The sequence below is a fragment of the Rhinoderma darwinii genome, chromosome 5 (genome assembly GCF_050947455.1).
Source record: "Rhinoderma darwinii isolate aRhiDar2 chromosome 5, aRhiDar2.hap1, whole genome shotgun sequence".
Classification (NCBI taxonomy): domain Eukaryota; kingdom Metazoa; phylum Chordata; class Amphibia; order Anura; family Rhinodermatidae; genus Rhinoderma; species Rhinoderma darwinii.
Window position 1 is genome coordinate 277,785,833 of NC_134691.1, and position 19,799 is coordinate 277,805,631.

At 36.8% G+C, this 19,799-nt stretch overlaps 1 protein-coding gene across 2 annotated transcripts in view; it reads left to right on the forward strand.

The window, feature by feature from the left end:
* Positions 1–19,799, forward strand: part of NEK10 (NIMA related kinase 10) — a 161,647-nt gene that overhangs the window by 96,973 nt on the left and 44,875 nt on the right. For both annotated transcript variants that reach the window (XM_075827183.1, XM_075827182.1), the window contains 5 exons: positions 343–472; positions 2,345–2,415; positions 5,219–5,432; positions 17,259–17,439; positions 19,266–19,346. In XM_075827183.1, coding sequence (XP_075683298.1) covers positions 343–472; positions 2,345–2,415; positions 5,219–5,432; positions 17,259–17,439; positions 19,266–19,346 — 677 coding nt within the window. The remainder of the gene's footprint in view (positions 1–342; positions 473–2,344; positions 2,416–5,218; positions 5,433–17,258; positions 17,440–19,265; positions 19,347–19,799) is intronic.

The following is a 19,799-nucleotide window of genomic DNA, read 5'->3' on the forward strand; positions in this document are numbered from 1 at the left end:
TCTTTATGAGCACCACTGTTTAAGAGAACGCAAGTTGGGCCATTTAATTATTTCATATCCATTAACAACAAGAAATTTCGACTCAATCCCTTATTTTTCTATCAGTACCAGAGTTTTTTGTAGTGTTCTTACCTCTGTGTGTCTCTCTAAGTTAATGAACCTTTCATTGTGTCATGATATTGCTGGAAAAATACTTAAAATATTAAAAATATCTTGCAAAACCCTGCCATGACTGTTTACCTGGTTGTGCTAGCCTAGAAATTAGTTAATGTTGTTGTTTTCTTGTTTAGCTATGTTTGACTGCTGCAATAATTCTCTTTTTTTCTCTTTTTTTATTTACAGCCCAGAAGTTGTAAAAAGTGAGCCATATGGGGAAAAGGCTGATGTGTGGGCAGCAGGCTGTATTCTCTATCAGATGGCTACTCTTAATCCACCTTTCCACAGCACCAACATGCTGTCTTTAGCAACCAAAGTACGCAGGTTTGCATGGTTAATGTTTATATTTTCTCAGCCTATGGCCGGGGCAGATATCATAAGAAAAACAAGACAGTGGGTGCTTTTCCGCCCGCTTAGTCTCCCCCAAATTCTGGACACGGCAAGAAAGTGCAACCCCTATGTATATTATGTGCTCAGTCGAGCAGGACCCTGTGGCTGCATCCACTGCACTTAAGTATATAGAGTCCTATGAGTGCAGTTATGTGGTCACACTTACCCAAGTAGAATGGGGGTCGCTATTGGGTGAATGAATACTAGCTGTCTGGTTTTTCTTAAGACATCTGTTAGAAGCCCTGCATTAAAGAGGTGTGTCCTAGCGACTTATTCCCTTTAACCCATCAAACGAATTAAAAGAATAGTCTTATTGATATACAATAGATTCTATATCATCTACTGCATGGAATTGCAGTCTAGTAGAAGTAAATAAGAAATAGAATTCCGTTATAGGGTATTTGAAAAATAAATAAATCATTCAACTCCTTTAATCTTCTGTGATGCTGATATAACACAAGAATAGACACAATAATGTACAAATTCAATATACGCTAAATGGTCACTTTATAGGAGACACCTTCCCTTTCACGATTGGTTCTGCCCTGAATGGAAAGTAAACATGTACCTCTGGGGTGCAGCATAAAATCAAGTGAGCAAGTTTTCCATGGTTCCGTTTTAGTGTGAATCCACATTGGAATGAGAAAATCGAGCGATCTGAGCGACTTTGAACAAGGCATGGTCTTCATTGCTAGACTAGGCATGGCCAGTATTTAAAAAATTTCCAACTTTGTGGGGTTTACTCATGCAATCGTTTCTACAGTAAACTGAGAATGGTGTGATTGTGGAAAAATATACAGCAGAACAGGATCCTGTGGATGTAAACAACTCATTGACGAAAGGGTCAGAGGAGGATGTCAAGAATCCTTAGAATGAACATGCGGTGCACAGGCAAGCAAATTGCAGCCGAATACAACGCTGGTGCCCCAACTAACGTGTCCGAACCCACAACTCGTCGTTCCTTAGCACGGATGGGCTATAACAGCAGATGAGCATTTCAAGTGCCTTTGCTGTCTAAGAGAAACAGAAAGGCAACACTCCATTGGGGAAATAGAGTGCAAAAATTGGATCACTGAACAGTGAAAAAATATCGCCTGGTCAGATAAATCCAGATTTCTGTTGCACCATGCTGATGGGAGGGTCAGAAATTGGAACAAGCAGCATGAATCGATGAACCCTTTCTGTCAAGTGTCAACAGTTCAGCCTGGTGGAGGTGAAATAATGGTGTAGGGAATGTTTTATTGGTACATCCTGGGTCGTCTGATACCTGTAGATATACATTTGAACAGTAGGGCTTACCTAAGAATTGTGGCCGACCATGTTCTTCCTTTCATTACAGCTGTTTACCCTATGGCAGAAAGACACTTTAGCATCAACTTCAAGAAGCTATCCTATCCTCATGGGCCAATATTCCTGCAGAACAATTTCAACACCTACTAGAATCTATACCACTACAAATTGCTGCGATTCTGAAGGCCAAAGGGGATCCAATGTGCTACTAGATGGGTGTCTCTAATAAAGTGGTCATTCAGTGTATATAAATATGTAGATTCATGTATGTTCATAATAGTGACGATAGATATAGTAGAAAAGCGTTCCAATCACAGCATTATGTTCCTGCGTTACTAGCTGCAGTATAGTGCTTTAAATAGTTACATAGTTAAATGTTTAAACATATTTCTTTTAATGTCTTTTCAATATGCCCTATGTGCTATTCATTTTATTCTTAAAATCATCAAAATGTACCCACTACTATATCAAAGTAAAAAATACAGTCATTTATTTATTTATATTTTAGATAGTAGAAGCTGTGTATGTTCCAGTCCCTGAGGAATTGTATTCAGAAAAGGTTTCAAATACAATTAAAAGGTAATTTACTGAATCATCTGCAAATCTACGTGTCTTTTTGGGTTTTTGTTTGTAAAGTGATAGTACTGGTAACACTAAGCAAGCAGCACAATCCGTTTCACCTGAACGGATAAAGGGATATTCTGGTTTTAAGTAAATAAAACTTAAACACTGTATAATGAAAAATTATTTCATGTCATAATATACTTTGTCTCAAATCCTCACCATTTTCAAGATATCTGCTTGCTGTTAGTTAATTAAAATATTCATATTTTTATGTACTGAGGCTGAAAACCCATCCAAATGATAAACGTCTGACACAGGTCACAGCTAGTTATATCAGAGCTCTCTCTTGTAATGAGCCCTGCATGTGTGTCAATTGGAAAGGTTTTAAGTCAGTGTATATTTCCATTTACTAACGTCAATTAGAGAGCTTTAAAATAGTGAGCGATTGAAACACAAAGTATTTTATAAAGTTACGTAACTTTTCACTATATAATGATTAAAGAGTATTCCCATCTTGTGTTTCTGCAGAATATGCCATAAATGCCTGATAATTATGGGACCCACCACTGTATCCCTTACATATCAAAAAACAGTGGTCCCATGACCTCTGTTCCCTGAATCTCCATGACTGTTTTCCCTATAGAAGTGAATGGATAAGTTACCATGGTTGCATTAGGCCTTCTCCATTGAAGTCAGCTTTTTCCGTAACTCCCATATACTTCATACAAGCTTACTGCAGAAACAGTATCTCGATGATCATTACTTCCTTTCTAAATGGTAGTTGATTCATTGTTTATAGTCTATTTGTTGTTACTGTATTTATGTAAGGGGACACCGTTTTTTTTTTTTTTTTAATCTAAATAGGTCCTAAATTCTGTGCTGTTTAATGTTTTAATATATTTTTATAGCAGGTAGAGCTCAGTTTTTCTGGGAAGTGGTAAATTATTAAATTCTGTCTGCCTTTTGCCACCACTAGGAGGAGCTAAGGAGCTTATTGCTGACTATTAATACATTGAACTCAATAATAAAACAGTGTCCAGTAAGTTCCTTCCAGTGGTGGCAGCAGGCAGCCAGAAGTTCATCATTTAGCTCTAAGTCTATGCAGGAAATTTAGAGCTCTGTAACGGAAAAACAACTCTGACCGCTATAAAAATATGTTAAGAAATTAATCATCACCGAATTTTACACCTAAAAATGATATAATGATAACAGGTGGAGATTCACTTTAAAAGTAATGTATTGCCGTACACCAAAGCAGCGCTGCAGAGCTGGCAGCACCTGTCACCTACATACAAACTACGTTAGTAAATATAGGTTCTACACTTAAGCCTTCGTATTTCCTGATATTTCCAATCATTTGCACAAACCCATTATATTCTGCTACATTTCCTGTTTAGCAGTGCTTCTCACCTTTATTCTAATGCCTTTTATTTTTACTGCGACTAAGTGTACACAATCAGAGCAGCAGAATTATTGAACGTGTCTACTTGGTAATTCAATGAACAGGCAGTATTTCCTTTAAACAGGTTCTTCTCTCAAGTCTGAAAGACAGTGCACAAGTCCTTCCATAAATTCACTCAAAAAAAAATTATTGTTTCATAAGAAATCTTTTACAAATAAAATTTTAAATTAGAAATATAGTAATAAATATGTCAAACAATGCAACGAGGAAGTGTAATTTGTCTTATTTTATTACATAGAAATAACCTGGGTATACAGTATGGACATAATTTGATAGGATCCTAATATTACTACTCTGTTCTGAAATGTTACTGTGTGTCTTTCTTTTTATGTCGCTTTTAATTTATCTATTTTCTGTAAAATAATCACACAAGAGTATGTCTGTCACAATCTACTGGATCCGGGAGCACTGCTGAGATCTGTATGGCTCCAAGTTGTCCTGGCGGGGCCCTCTTAAACTAAATAAGGATGAAAAAAGTCCTTCATCAATTTAACACTATAAAGTGTTTGTTACTGCATGCATGGCCAAAAAGGAAAATATAAAAAAATAATCAATTGGAAAATCTAATCTCTTTATATGAGGGATTGCATTATGAGTAGTTCTATAATATAATTTTTTATTGTCGGAAACTCTACAATGGAAAAGATTCCAAATAATAGAGCAGAGCAGTGGCTGGTAATTCAACTTCCATAATACTTCAATGCAAGCACCATTAACAAAATGCAGACACTGTTTGCAAAAATATAATTTCATAAGAAATGTCGCCATGTGCTGTTCTTTATGGAGAGTTCCATAATATATGTAATAATAAATGAAATAATTCATGTGGACTATAACAATTAAACTCTTGTTACTTTAAGGAGATGGATTGGCAAACTATTTATACTCACATTGCGTTTGGTGTGTTCAGTCAACTTGTATATTTACGTATGCCCAGTGAAATGCTTCCAGCACTTACGCCAAACAGGTCCCTAAACCCTATGGGCTTGATGGGTGGCAAAAGAGTGTCCTTTTTGGATTCTGCCCGGCTGGTATACATCAGTATAACTTTTTTTTTTTGCTGTATAGGAAAATGCATAATACTATTTTTTTACAATGTTGATTTATTTGCAATATGTGCAGCTGTATGGCATACAGTTGCATACATCAGAGCTTCACATTCAGCACATACTTTGTGAGACTTTCCTAACATATGCACTGAGCATAGACAATAAATGCAATGTGAACAGAGCCATTACTAAATGAAATATTTTGCAATGTGTTACTATGTGAAGGTGCTGTGCTTTTAAAGTAAAATGTGAAAAAAATATATTCATTACACATATCACTAAGTCCGTATACTTACCCCACCCACAGGTGCTTGACCTCAGATGCAGATCTCCGTCCTGACATAGTGGAAGTTTGCGCTATCATTTCAGATGTCATGATGAGATACATGGACAGCTTATCCTCTTGTCAGATTGCCCTGGAGAAAAAACTGGAGAGAGAGAGAAAGCGAGCACAAAAATATTTCATAGAGGCTAACAAAAATACTGTAACATATGGTCATCGCCATGCATCGCTACCTTATGTGAGTACCTATGTGACCATAACGTTAATGCGTATGCAGTGTTTATGGACATGCTTATATATGTGGTATTCCATACTTGTAGTTGTCCTGTTGCACATTAAATCATGTGCTCATGTAAGCGCTATATTTATGTTACTAATATATGTGTACATGGGCTGAAATATTTCTGAAAATAATTTTTCTGAGCTTTTGTAGTATTTTTAAGGTCTTCTAACATGAAAAAATAACTGACTTATTGCTTAGCACTTTATTTTAAATTAATGTGCTAATTTGTTTAGAACTACGTACACATATACAGCTGTCCTCTGTGGAACAGTGGTAACACCCGTTTGCATCATAGTGCCACACATTGCCATTGTGTGGCTGGTATTGGAGCATGATAAGCCTTCGCTGCGAGTCTTGTAACTAGTCTTGGGTTTGTCACATCAATTTACCATCACACTACATAAAATCCTTCAAAATTTATTTATCAAAGACACATAGTCATAAAATTATAAGCAATGCTTCCGCTTACGTGGTTCAAGCTGTAAGTAGCTCCTCATCATAGCAGGAAATGTGAACACTCTTTTTAAACAGATGCTCTGGGGCATGTACACAGGTGTTAAAGGCTATGTAAACCTTTGAAAATGTTTTTTAAAAAATAAAAATGTGTATCAGTGTGTTTGGAGCAACTTTCAAAATAGTTTTTATTAAAAGTTATTTTTACTTTTTGAGATACAGCTGCTTTGTATCCTGTATACAGAGCAGCTGTATTTTTCACTAAGTAATAATGGTAGTACTAAATGATTGAGATTATTATACCTGGTGTACACCACCATAGAGTCATACAAATTATGTGGAAAAGCGGGGGGAAGAAAGAAAACTGGTATAACACCAAATTAAAATATAATGTTTAATAAGTATAAATAAAATGTAAAAGAGTACACAGGGATAAAATTTGTAACCCTGAAGAATATAGGTTCGGTGTCCCCTTTAATAGCCAACCTAAAGAAAATCTTGAGATCAAACACTTCTATTAATGAACGTAGCCCTGATGTAAATCACATAAGTGAAAAAATTAGAGTGGGGGGGGGGGAGAAAGAAACACACATGAGGGCAGGAAGTGTAAAATCAATAGAAAGAAGATAGCCCAACTGTAGAAGGTATAATGTACCATTGAGGGATAGGGTGAGCGGTCCCTTAAGAACACCCTATGTATTTTTTTTTTTTCTTTATCAAAGATTTTTATTTTGAAAATATAAAAAACATAACAGCATACACATGGTTTCATAAATTTGCAAAATTCACACGCAGTGCAATATAACTACTTCAATATCGCATAAAATATACAAAGACATAGAAACAACAGTAGGAGGTAACAGTACCATAAGTGCAGCAAAAATAGTGCATTATTTAGGGAAGCCAGTCCCCACAGTTGGATAAGGATTGTCGCATATAAGTGCACATTATACTTTAGACTAACACAGACACAACACCCTATGTATTTTGACACATCCCACTTGACGAACAGAGTTCTGGCTGTAAGAACTATAATTGTAAGTTGATCAAGTGGGATTTGGGAGATACAGACACACGTGGTTGAGATAAGTAAGCTCAGTGGTGTAGCAAGGCTATAATATACTTTGAGTGTTAACAATTGTGTGCAAAACAACGGCTGAGCATATCAGTCTCTCCCTCAGTAATCCAGTTAAAGAACGTGCAGTTTGATGGCTGTGTAACAACACTCCTGGCTCAATATTAATGTTGCTGTCAAAGCGGCACTTATTACTGCCGCTAGGCTGAGACACACATTGTACTCAGTAAACTGGATATAGAATACCTATGAAGACATATATAGACCACAATACTAGAAGTGTAAATAACCATAGTACAAGTAAAGCACTAACCCCTATAAAAAAAAATCTTTATTTGGAAAATATTTAAACACATACATAGACCATCACAATCAATATAACACAACACATAATATATTTTTTTTTTAATCGCGAATGGATATAGAGGTGCTCCCAAACGGTCTGATTTATGAGCGTGTTACCTGTCAGCTGTGTAGTTACACAGCCGACGGAGATGTTTGTGGTAGCTCAGTGTAAGCGGTATATAGTACTGCCGCTTAACTGAACTAAAACATAGGTCCGGTCCCTGATTCAGTGGATCGAATGGGGGAGACGTTGACAGAGATAATTAATAGGCCAGCATGAGTGGCATGTGTTGATGCCGCTCCGCTGGGCTACACTGTCAGTCCGGTCACTGCATTCAGTTAAGTCCAGAATTATTTGGACAAAGACACAAATTTTGCCATTTTAGCTGTTTACCAAAACATATTGAATATACATTTATATAGCAAAGAAGTGGAATATTCTGCAATGGCCAAGTCAATCACCAGATCTCAACCCGATCGAGCATGCATTTCACTTGCTTAAGATAAAACATAAGGCAGAAAGACCCACAAACAAGCAACAACTGAAGACAGCCGCAGTAAAGGCCTGGCAAAGCATCATAAAGGAGGATACCCAGCGTTTTGTGATGTCCATGGGTTCCAGACTTCAGGCAGTCATTGCCTGCAAAGGAATCTCTACAAAGTATTAAAAAAAAAACATTTTATTTATGTTAATGTTAATTTGTCCAATTACTTTTGAGCCCCTGGATTGAGGCGGCTGTGTAGAAAAATGGTTGCAATTCCTAAACGTTTAACAGGATATTTTTGTTCAACCCCTTGAATTAAACCTGAAAGTCTACACTTCAATTGCATCTCAGTTGTTTCATTTCAAATCCAACGTGGTGGCATGCAGAGCCCAAATCATGAAGATTGTTTTACTGTCCAAATAATTCTGGACCTTACTGTATATATATCACTTTCAAAGGTTTACGTAGCCTTTAAAACATATAAAAAGATGGACATTACGAAGTAAACATTATATGTCCGTCTACAGTTAGATCTCATATGAGTTAATGCTAAAGATAACTATGGCTATCATGTTAGAATACATATTAATAAACATAAGAGAAATACATTTTTCAGGTTAAAGCCTGTTGAATGACACGTGGGCTTGCCCTTGTCCTTTGCAGAATACATTAAGCTCAAGTATAAGATAAGAGCTCAAGTTCGAGCGCTGGCTAAACAGTGTGAAGCCGGTGTAGGCGACCTTAGAGATACAGAGATCTACTGGAATTATATGAAAGGTTCTGAAGATAAACCCCAATATAAACAAAAGCATTTTCAGGAAACTGCCCCCGCTTGGCCTCAAACTGTACCAAAGAAACATTTTTATTTTCTAACAGTACTATCAGAGTGCCCTCATAAATTTTTCTGGATGCCATCAGGGTGCCCTCATTAACAGTACCATCAGCGTGTCCCTATTTATATTTCTACCAGAATGCCCTTATTAATAGTACCATCAGCGTGTTCCTATTTATATTTCTAATAGAATGCCCTTATTAATAGTACCATCAGCGTGTCCCTATTTATATTTCTACCAGAATGCCCTTGTTAACAGTACCATCAGCGTGTCCCTATTTATATTTCTACCAGAATGCCCTTATTAATAGTACCATCAGTGTGTCCCTATTTATATTTCTACCAGAATGCCCTTATTAATAGTACCATCTGCGTGTTCCTATTTATATTTCTAATAGAATGCCCTTATTAATAGTACCATCAGCGTGTCCCTATTTATATTTCTACCAGAATGCCCTTGTTAACAGTACCATCAGCGTGTCCCTATTTATATTTCTACCAGAATGCCCTTATTAATAGTACCATCAGTGTGTCCCTATTTATATTTCTACCAGAATGCCCTTATTAATAGTACCATCAGCGTGTCCCTATTTATATTTCTACCAGAATGCCCTTATTAATAGTACCATCAGTGTGTCCCTATTTATATTTCTACCAGAATGCCCTTATAAATAGGAACACGCTAATGGTACTATTAATAAGGGCATTCTGGTAGAAATATAAATAGGAACACGCTAATGGTACTGTTAATATTTATACCAGAATGCCCTTGTTAACAGTACCAACTGCGTGTCCCTATTTATATTTCTACCAGAATGCCCTTGTTAACAGTACCATCAGCGTATCCCTATTAATATTTCTACCAGAATGCCCTTATTAACAGTACCATCTGCGTGTCCCTATTTATATTTCAATCAGAATGCCCTTATTAATAGCATCCTCAGAGGGTCCCTATTAACAGTGATTGCCTCACGACCCTCATAATAGCGACAACCGCAGGAACTTCATAAGACTGACATACACAGAACCCACAAAAACAGTGTCAGCCACATGACCCAGAATAACAGTGGCAACTGCGGTACACCAGTATCAACAATAGCAACAGAAACTACAATAATAGTAACATCGACAGACCCACTATAAAAGTGACAGCCAAAGATCCCAAATAGTAGTAGCAGATACCCCAAATATCATAGGTAGCCAAATTGCCATCAGTTAAAAACATACTTTGAGGGTTGGACGACTAGGCAGCAACAGAGCAATGTGAGCTGGATATCCCTCAATGGTGATGCCAGTTTAGATGAACCTCCAGTCTTACCTTCCCTAGTGTAGTCTCAGTGTGCCATGTATTAGCTCAACTCTGCAGTACCGCGTTTAACGAAATGCCGCCCAGGATGATTCTACCAACTCGGGATGTAAAGGACTAAATTCTAGTTTTGTCAGTTTCAATTAAATTCCAATAGAGCACTTTTTTATTGTGGTAAGAGGAACGTTTTTGGCCAACTTTTACACAAAGTACAATAGAATTAAAGAGCAAAACAAATTGAATATGTTCTTATTTCTTGTAAAAATCCATTTATTTTCTGAAATATTCAACTTTCCTTTTCGAAATGTCCAGCAACCACATTTATTTCTCGCTTTTATTGTTTTTGAATGAATGAATGAGAGAGGTTGCAGTACAAATCACTTCCCCTGTCATGTAATAAATGGAGTAATATGTTAGTAAATATGTCTTATGAACTGCTGTCATACAACACTTACATGACCCCTTATGTTCCCAGTAAATGTCAGGATAAGTGCTATATACAGTATGAACTAGAAAGTGAAAGGCTACTCAAAACCATTCACTTCCACCTTGCATCTTTGAGTTCTACATCATTTTTCATTACAGATTTTTCCTTCTTGAGACTTCACATAATACTAAAATCTAAGGCGCAGCGCAGGTGAAAACTTTATTGGGGTCATCTCATTTTTCTAGTCTGTGATCAATAACTGATACTGTGACTATCACGAAGCATACACTGACACAAAGAACATTGGTTTCTTTGGATTTTTCAAGTGTAATAGTGACTATTCTTCAAGAAGCAAAGGTCATTTGCACTTATCTTTTCTAGCAAGCAGGTGTCTTGAAATGAGTATTTACTAAGCAGGATGCAGAGCTTTTTTCTCTATGTATTGTGCAGATCATTTTTCTGTGGTTCCAGATTGTCAGCACATTTACTGACCATGAAAGTTTGATAAAAATTTCAATAAAGAGAAGATGTCAGTAAAATATGACCCCTTCCTGACACTGATAAAGTGTCTATATAATGCAGCCTACTTGAAAACCCTTCTTTATTTTGATGCTATTCCTTTAGGTGTAACATAGCAACATGTCAGCAAAACAAGCTGATTTTCTTTAGCCATTGGCAGTAAAATGTATTTATAAAGGCTGACAGCTTTGCATATCACTCGAAAATCCATCAAAAAGTAGTATACTGAATACATATACTGCAATAATGGACCCTAGAGAGAATCATATGAAACGGCTTACAATGTGTATTCTGAGATGTCATTCTAGTAAAGCATGTTTAATTTATACTTGTGTATCTGAACCCAGATCCTTGCGGAATCAAAGTTACGAGCCCATCATTCTCATGTATTGTCATCATGGTTTACTGTTGCTGCAAAACAGAGCAGTCAGTGGAATTGTTTCCTTTCAGGAGAAAATTGTCCTGAAATGTTTTGCTATCCTTTATAAAATTGGAATTACATAGAGGTGAAGCTAATAATTTATGATTTACAAAGTTTAGGATTTAGTAATTACTATTGGCTTCTGCAGTTATCTGGTTTGGACACCCTTTAACCCCTTAAAGGGGTATTCCAGCCTCCAGCATTTTTCACCTATCCACTGGATTGGTGAGAAATGTTAGATTGGTCGTGGGGTCAACCGCATGGACCCCACCGATCGCCAGAACAGGGGATAAAGTTGTATTATTAAATAGCAGTATTTTGGGCTACTTACAATGTGTTGTAGAACTTTATAAATTTGGGGGCTGGGGGCGAAAAAATACAGTATTTCCCACATTGTTTTGGGGGGTTTTCTTTTTATGGCACTTACCATGCAGCATAATGTTATAATTATATTCTGCAGGTCAGTACCATTACAGCAATACCACATACAGTATATAGGGTTTTCTTTATGTTTTACTAGTTTTGCAAAATGAAAACACTTTTTTTTATTATTTGTTTCCAAGACCTATAACATTTTTAGGTCTTGCTTTGTGCCGGACGACTTGTAGGAAAAATAACCTGATCATTTTATAGTACAAGTTGTTACCAATTTTGTATAGTTCTTTGTATTGTTTTATCTTTTTTTCTATAATAAAGCACCATTTACTTTTTTTTTTATATATTCTAAACACGTTTTGTTTTTTTACAAAATGTGTTAGTCCCACAAGGGGACTTGAACATGCAATCCTTTGATGGCGTACATAATACACTGCACAACTTATGTATGATCATGCAGCACGGGATGCCGATAGGCTGACAGGGAGTGTCCTCTTTCTGTCAAACTCCTTAGATGCCACGGTCGCTATTGACTGCGGCTTACACCCACTCCTAAGTCTGGTATTGTACCATACATTTATGACCTCAAACCACCACTATTTTCCAGAACAATAGGGATCTATTTGAATGGCCCTTTGCTTAGAATATTGTGTCAGATTCTCAGTAACCTAAATCTATTAGCAGTGGCAAAGGGATTTAATCACTCTGGATATTAGTGTTGCTACGTGATCTTCTCACATGTATCGATGACATATCAGAAGATCATTTTGACTGGATTTCCCCTTTAAGTCCTTCTGCTAGGACAGATGCTTGTTGTCTCAGTATAGGAGAACCCAAAGCTGTCCCGCAGAATACAGGAGACTTAAATGGTATGAACAAATGACAGTTAAAAAAATTATCCATGATTTTAAAATGGATGGTCTATCCATCGAGTGAATGGGACAGTGCTTCTATACCTGTCAGAACCGCTACAAAAGTAACAGTGTATGAAAGTACAAACGGGAATGAAATTTATGTGAACAATGTAGAGGCTGCAGCGCTCGTACAAGCGCCGCAGCCCCTTCAAACAGCTGATCGGCGGGGGATATCAAGTGTCACACTCCTATTAATCTAATATTTATGGCCTATCCTAAGGATAGGCCATCAATTTTAAATTCCCACATAACTCCTTTAAGGAAAGAACTCAGTGAAACTCTCAAACAGCACACAGGAGCAGTAGACTTGATGTGCTTTACAGTGTTTCCTTCGGGGAATGAGCCAGCACAGTTGAGATTTTCACAATTTCCCTCTGAAAAGTGGAATTATAATTTAATATTAGTTTAGTGAGGTTCCATTTGTCATTTTAACTTTTCTGCCTGGATAGGTAAAGTGTCTTGCTTTTACACTTTTTGTGACATGTCACTAGGAGTGTTTGACCTTAGGAAAACTGTCAAGAAACAGATTTTCGCACCTTCCGTTAAGCATTTAACTAGTTCAGATTTTGTGTTGGAGATTAAAATACCATTCAAATGCCAAATTTCAAAACACCTAAACCCATCAATATAGCACAATTCATATGACGTTATTTTTTAAGTAAATAAACTAAGCGCATATAGCAGTTATTTCATAGAAATGTATCAGGACACCAAGGTGAGAAATTTGAGCTTCTTTGATGGACCCATCATAGCATAGGAATAGATAATCTTTTAACTGTGGATCCATTACTTAAAGATTGACATGAATGAGCTGCTCCTGAAAGTTTAGCATAAGATCAATTTTATAGGCAATTTAATTATATATTTTCTGCAAAATGAGGAACAGTTCTTGGGGACACTGGTCTTAACTTGAAGTAAAGCTACTAGTACATCTATATTACAACCCCTAAGAAGAAAGGCAAGGCTTGTAAATTAAAAAGTCTAGACCTTGATGATGTATTGTCCAAAAATGATAACCTTTGGTTGAGGGAAATATAATTTGGGAAGTATTTCAGTATATTAAATTAAATTATATGTGCAAAACTGCTTTGGCAAACAAAAATATTCTATAGCATTACATGTATTAGTATGAGAAAATGCTAAACACCACAACACATTTTTTTTTGGCCAATAAGGATAGATCAAATAGTGTTAGTCTTCCTGAGCGCACTGTTATAGTGTCTCCAGTCTAGCTCATAAAGGGGGTCCTAAGCATAGCATGCCCATGTGTCCTAATAGGAAATATGTAAAGGGATTGTCTTAAGGAAGTTTTCCCATAATCAATATTTATCACCTATCCACAGGATAGGTCATAAATATCTGATTGGTAGGGGACTGACCACTGGAACCCCAATGATCCCAAAAACGTGCCTACTTGGCTGCCCCGGTGCGCCCCGTATGAAAGGAGCACTACTGTGCATGCTTGTCTCCACCACTCCATTCACTTTCTATGGGGCTGCTGAAGATAGGCTATCTCAGGCAGCCCCATCGATAATGGGAAAACCCCTTTAATGAGACAACCCCTTTAAATGTATTAAAGAGAGATGTGATGAACTAGGGATGCACGATGCATTGAAATTTCGATACCATTTAGATACCGTGCATCCTGAAACGGTTCAATACCATCAATTTATGTATTTCGATACTAAGCTGTGTGGCCGCATAACTTAGTATTGAAATAAATGAAGAGGACATGGCTCGTGCACTGTACAGCACCCGCCATGTTCTTTTCCTTCAGCGACTGCCCTGCTCGTCAAGAGTGCTAGCCGCGTCACAGTAGGAGGGAGGAATGCTCCTCCTTCTTTTCTCCACTGCCACTAATGATAAGCTGAGAACATGAGACAGGGGCAGGGAGGGGAATGTTGTGAGCGGCACAAGGTTCCTGATGAGACGTAAATAGGCACTAGTATTTTTTGCAGCCAGCATTGAGGAACATTAGGGTTAATTTGACCCACATTGTTGACATTATGTGAGGGAAATGATGAAGTCACTTATCATTAATGTGAGGCACAAAGTGTTATAAATTTAATACCTCTATATGCCTCACATTAATAGTAATTAACCCCATCATGTACCTCACACATTAACACAATGTTGCCCATTGCAACTGTGAGCGAGGTACTTGATGGAATTACTTACTATAATTAATATAATGGGCATTATTAGGTTAATGTGTGAGGGAAAAGATGTGGTTAATTCACATGGCTGTGTTCGGTGCATGAGATACAGACCGTATGTCGCCCGCTTTTCCTGGATCCGACAGTTCAGAAAGCCGGGCTTCTAGCATCATAGTCAATAGTGTAATCATGTTTTCAGTACAGGTTCCCAATGGTGCCCACTATAATCATGGTAAATGATCCCGTCAAGTACCTCGTTCACATTTGTAATGGGCAACATTGGGTTAACGTGTGAGGTACATGATGGGGTTAATTACTATTAATGTGGGGGTTCAAAATTTCTAACACCATGTTCCTTACATCAGAAAATGGAAGGACTATATTTCTGAGTTTTTTTTTATTGTTGGTAAAGTATAGTTTTGGTATTGAGTATCGCAATACTATTCTAAGTATCGGTATCGAAATCCAAATTCTGGTATTGTGACAACCCTATGATGAACAACTCGGATGTATGCAATTCAGAATCTTTAAATTCAGTTTGCCTGTTTTTAAAGGCACTTAAGTTTTTAATTCATTAGGATTCTATCATGTTGGGATTTACGTTCTGCAATACTGTATATATTTTCAAAAAGGTGGGCAATGAGCTACCTAGCTAAAAAAAAATACTGTTCTACTGTACGCAGCAGTAAAGAACTGAACCATATCACTACTTGCCACTACATAAAATCAGTATGTTAATCAACATTTTACACGTTAGATTTTATTGAGAGTATTTCTCAAAACTGAGGGTTACAAAGTCAATATGAAAGGATATTATATATATATAATATATATATATATATATATATATATATATATATAAATATAATATATAAATATAAAACATTCTATACATTTTTGTAGACCACTGATTCAAAGCCAGTTAAGTTACAAACTAATAAAAGGGAATAATCTTTCCATAAAAAGGCACACATAGGTAACTTGTATGTGCAGGTGGGGGCACAAGTTATCAATGGAGGTAGACAGAAAAAAAAAACAGCACACTTCGGTTTCTTTCAGTTATTGGGGCACTGAGGATGGAAACAGTATGTTCCCAATCCTACTGGAGTAAGGCTTTTATTCTGTGAGCATCACATTTACTGCTTAGGGTACGTCCACATACAGCATAAACATGGCAGAATTTCCCCCAAAAATTTTCTGTGTGGAAATTCTGCAGCGTATTTCAGTAGCAGCAGAGTGGGTGAGATTTTAACAAATCTCATACACACGCTACGGAAAACAATTGCAGAAAAGATGTGTGAAAATTGATTTGCTTAGCAGATTCTCAATCCTCAATTTCCCTTGCGAAAATGCTACGGAATTTCCGCAGTGTTTACGATGTGCGCGGATGTACCCTTAGTAGAAATGGCACAGGGAAAGGAATGCAGGGATTCCTCATGTGTATTATAAATCAAAAGTAATTTTTTATTTTTTACCATAGCCTGCGGTATGACAGTAGTGACATTTTAAAGAAAAATTAGTTTGTTAGACCTACAGCAGGTTGGGGACAACAAATTTTCTAGCCTGGTCATACAGTGTACTTTACTCAGCAGGGAGAGATGATGATCACAGAAGAATACTCCTCTCCGTGTACCATTTCATGTGATCTGATCGAGTAAGACGGCAGAATAATAATTGTGAACTGCAGCGGTGTAAATCCACATGCTTGAGATGTTGCTATTTATCTAGATTTTCAGCTAAAAATATGAAGGTCCATTCCAGCACAGCATCAACTATAGGGAAGGAGGATTGCAGGTGTTGTGAGAGAATCAAGGAGGTGTTCCTAATGCATATGAAATGAAGGGCAAAAGCAATGATTAGAGAATGGTAACACCACACTAATAAGTCCTGGCGTCTTTTATATGGTCTATTTCTACATGGGAGTTAAGCAGGCAATGGTAGATTCATGGACACTTTTCATGTCACAAACAAGGTTGAAATTAAAGCTGCCATATATTATAAAGTCTCCTGCCAAAACCAGTTCTACTTTTTTTTACCTGCATTAACATTGACAATAAGGAAGAGGTTGTTTAAGGTTGTTTAAGGCTGTCCTGAGGCCTGTAATAGATGTCAGTACAGGCTATGTGACTCGAGCGGGCCGGCACAGCTTTATACAGAAGCCGGGAGCCGAAAAAGTAGTCACAGGGGAAAGGAGAGGTGAGTAAAATTGTTGTACTCTTTTGGGCCCCCACCAGTCTTCAGTATACCCTCGACGGGGGGGCCATAATGAGCTACTTTCCCCAAATTATATTTTAACTGCTAGTTATGTTTTCAGATTTTGATTGACTTATTATAAAGACGTTTAAAGTACAGTGTATATTTATATTGTATTTTTCATGTTCTGTGCATAAGTAATGTAAACTATGTGGATAATCACAACAGAATTTGATGGTCCTGTGATTTCTATTTCTCTTCTTTTTACATTTTGTCTTAGGACCAATATGAGAAGTCCAGCATGAGCAGTAGCAGCAGCAGCAGTGGAATAGCAAGCTGCAAGAGTGACATATCAGAGAGCACTTTCATTCCCATGGGTTTATTGCAACCAAAAAACTGTGATAAAGGTTCTGATGTTTTTCTCCCAGATCATAGCTGCTCCATAGACAACCTTGGCAAAGGTAATTTTTTATTTTTTTGCTTTTGGTTAAAGAGGCTCTGTCACCACATTATAAGTGGCCTATCTTGTACATAATATGATCGGCGCTGTAACCTCCAGCCAGGACGTGATGTCTATTCAGAATCCTGACACTTCGCTAACAAGGCAATCTAGTGAGATTACGCTGCAAACTGTCATTTAAAACGAGATTACGCTTGCCTTGCTGTAAATCTCACACAAATGTTAGCGAAGTGTCAGGATTCTGAATAGACATCACGTCCTGGCTGGAGGTAATGTATATTCACTGTCAGGACACTTGAGTAACGTTAATGTGTGTGTATGTGGCTCCACATAGTGATCTAGTTAAGATTACTATGTGCTGTGTAAATGAATGGAGAGAAGTGTATGACGCTGATTGGTCAGCGTCATACAATTCTCTCCATAACGCCCACTTGGTCAAAAAGTAAAACACGCCCAATTGTCCATTAAGAAAGTCATTAGCATAAAGCTAATATAGGTCATAACGCCGTCAAAAATGATAGTTTTTCTAAATAAGAAACACTGCTGTAATCTACATTACAGTGCCGATCATATTATGTAGAAAATAGGGCACTTTAAGTGATGCTTGATCGGGGATTGAATCTATGAAGGTAGGTCAAGGGTTAGTTTGGTGGTAGCAGGCTTTCCACAAATGAGTGTGGTGGTTATAGAGGACTAAGCTTAAAGATGCCACTCAAAATTGCCACTCAATACACAGGTCAAGTGTTAGGATTAGAATATGACCATACAAAATGTCACATAGCTGTAGACTCCATTGTAGGCTTATGTGACTTATATACAGTCCAATCATTTCTACCAGTAGACCATTTCAGACTACATTATCTCCTTACTAATGACAATTTCAGCCATTAGAACGTGTTCACTTGTCTTAAAAAACCATCAATATGAATGCAAGGAAACCTGGAGCAGTTTGATTTACCTTGCAGATAACAAAAATCTCAACTAGTTTCTGCTCTTCTGTTATGTTTTTTCACCAAAGTGGATCCTCTAAGCTGCATTTGGTTTACCACTGGCTAGACGGGGTATGGAGTCTATGGAAACATCAGCTTTGGTCTGGGGTTTGTATTTTTTTATGGGGTCTAGTCTGGGTCTGTATTTGTTTAAATTTGACTTACTTGTGATTCAAATGCCTCAGATTGGGACATGCCCTATATAAATAGGCCGTGCATGTGTTAAAAAATTCTGTGAAATGTGCGCTGCTCACTACATCTCTTTTCAGAATCTAGCTGATGTCACTTCTCAGAGTATGGTCTAAATATAAAATGTCCTTTTTTCATTTGCCCTTGATAATCAACAAAAAACATTACAAATGTTTTAGTAAATCCTTTACTAGAATAGCTATCCTTGTAAAAAAAAAAAGAAAAAAAAAGTTTATCTGGTGCTTTCACGTATTTGTTAAAAACTCTTATTGAGGTGATTTTAATTTAGAAAACTGCAGTATAGATTGTAGTCATTTATCTCATTCAATAAAAAGTCATTTAAAATTTATTCTTAAATATTCATCATTTCATCTATTTTAACATCAATGATTTGTCGGTGGCATCTTTGAAAGTGCTTTTTACACAGATTCATTCTGGGGGTTTGAAGTGGAGTCATTATTATAAATAAGCCATTTATTTTTTATAGTACATATGAAGTCAGGGGGGAATAGCTGTCGTCTCTTTCTACTTGATTAAGCTGTTGATACATGTACCCTGTCACTGCTATTAACTTTTATTCATTGCATAAGTTTGTTTATTATCTGATTCTGTTTTAGTCTACACTTGATTATTTTTATTTTTTTATCAGATGTGTTTTCTGAACTTGAAGATGAACTAGACACATCTGATAATTCAAGTTGCTCTAGCTATTTTAAAGGACCATCTACAGGTATGAGTATTGTAATGCTTTAGGCAGTTTATGATTGTTCCTTTTTTACTCAAAAATATATTAAGGGGTGACATTTATACAGTTCCTGCCACCATTTATCTTATATTATTGGTTCTGTGTATGAGACCTTTGTAGATTTCACTTTATATTCTACTAAATAATAAGAAAATAGGCGAGCACTGATAGGTAGAAATATAAAGTGCAGCAAAACAAAACCTCAAAAATACAATAGTAATACAAGAGAAAAAAAGAAGGGTATCAAATAAAAAAAGAACATATCCCAAAAATTCCGAAAATGGCACTCTATTATCAAAGAGTATGACATTAAAAATGTAAAAGCTCTATACAGGTGAAACAACAACAATAAGGTAGTGCTTAATAAAGCATACCACAAAAGTATGAAGTAAACAAAAAGTACAAGACCTATAACTACGCTATTGATTCCGTAAAAAA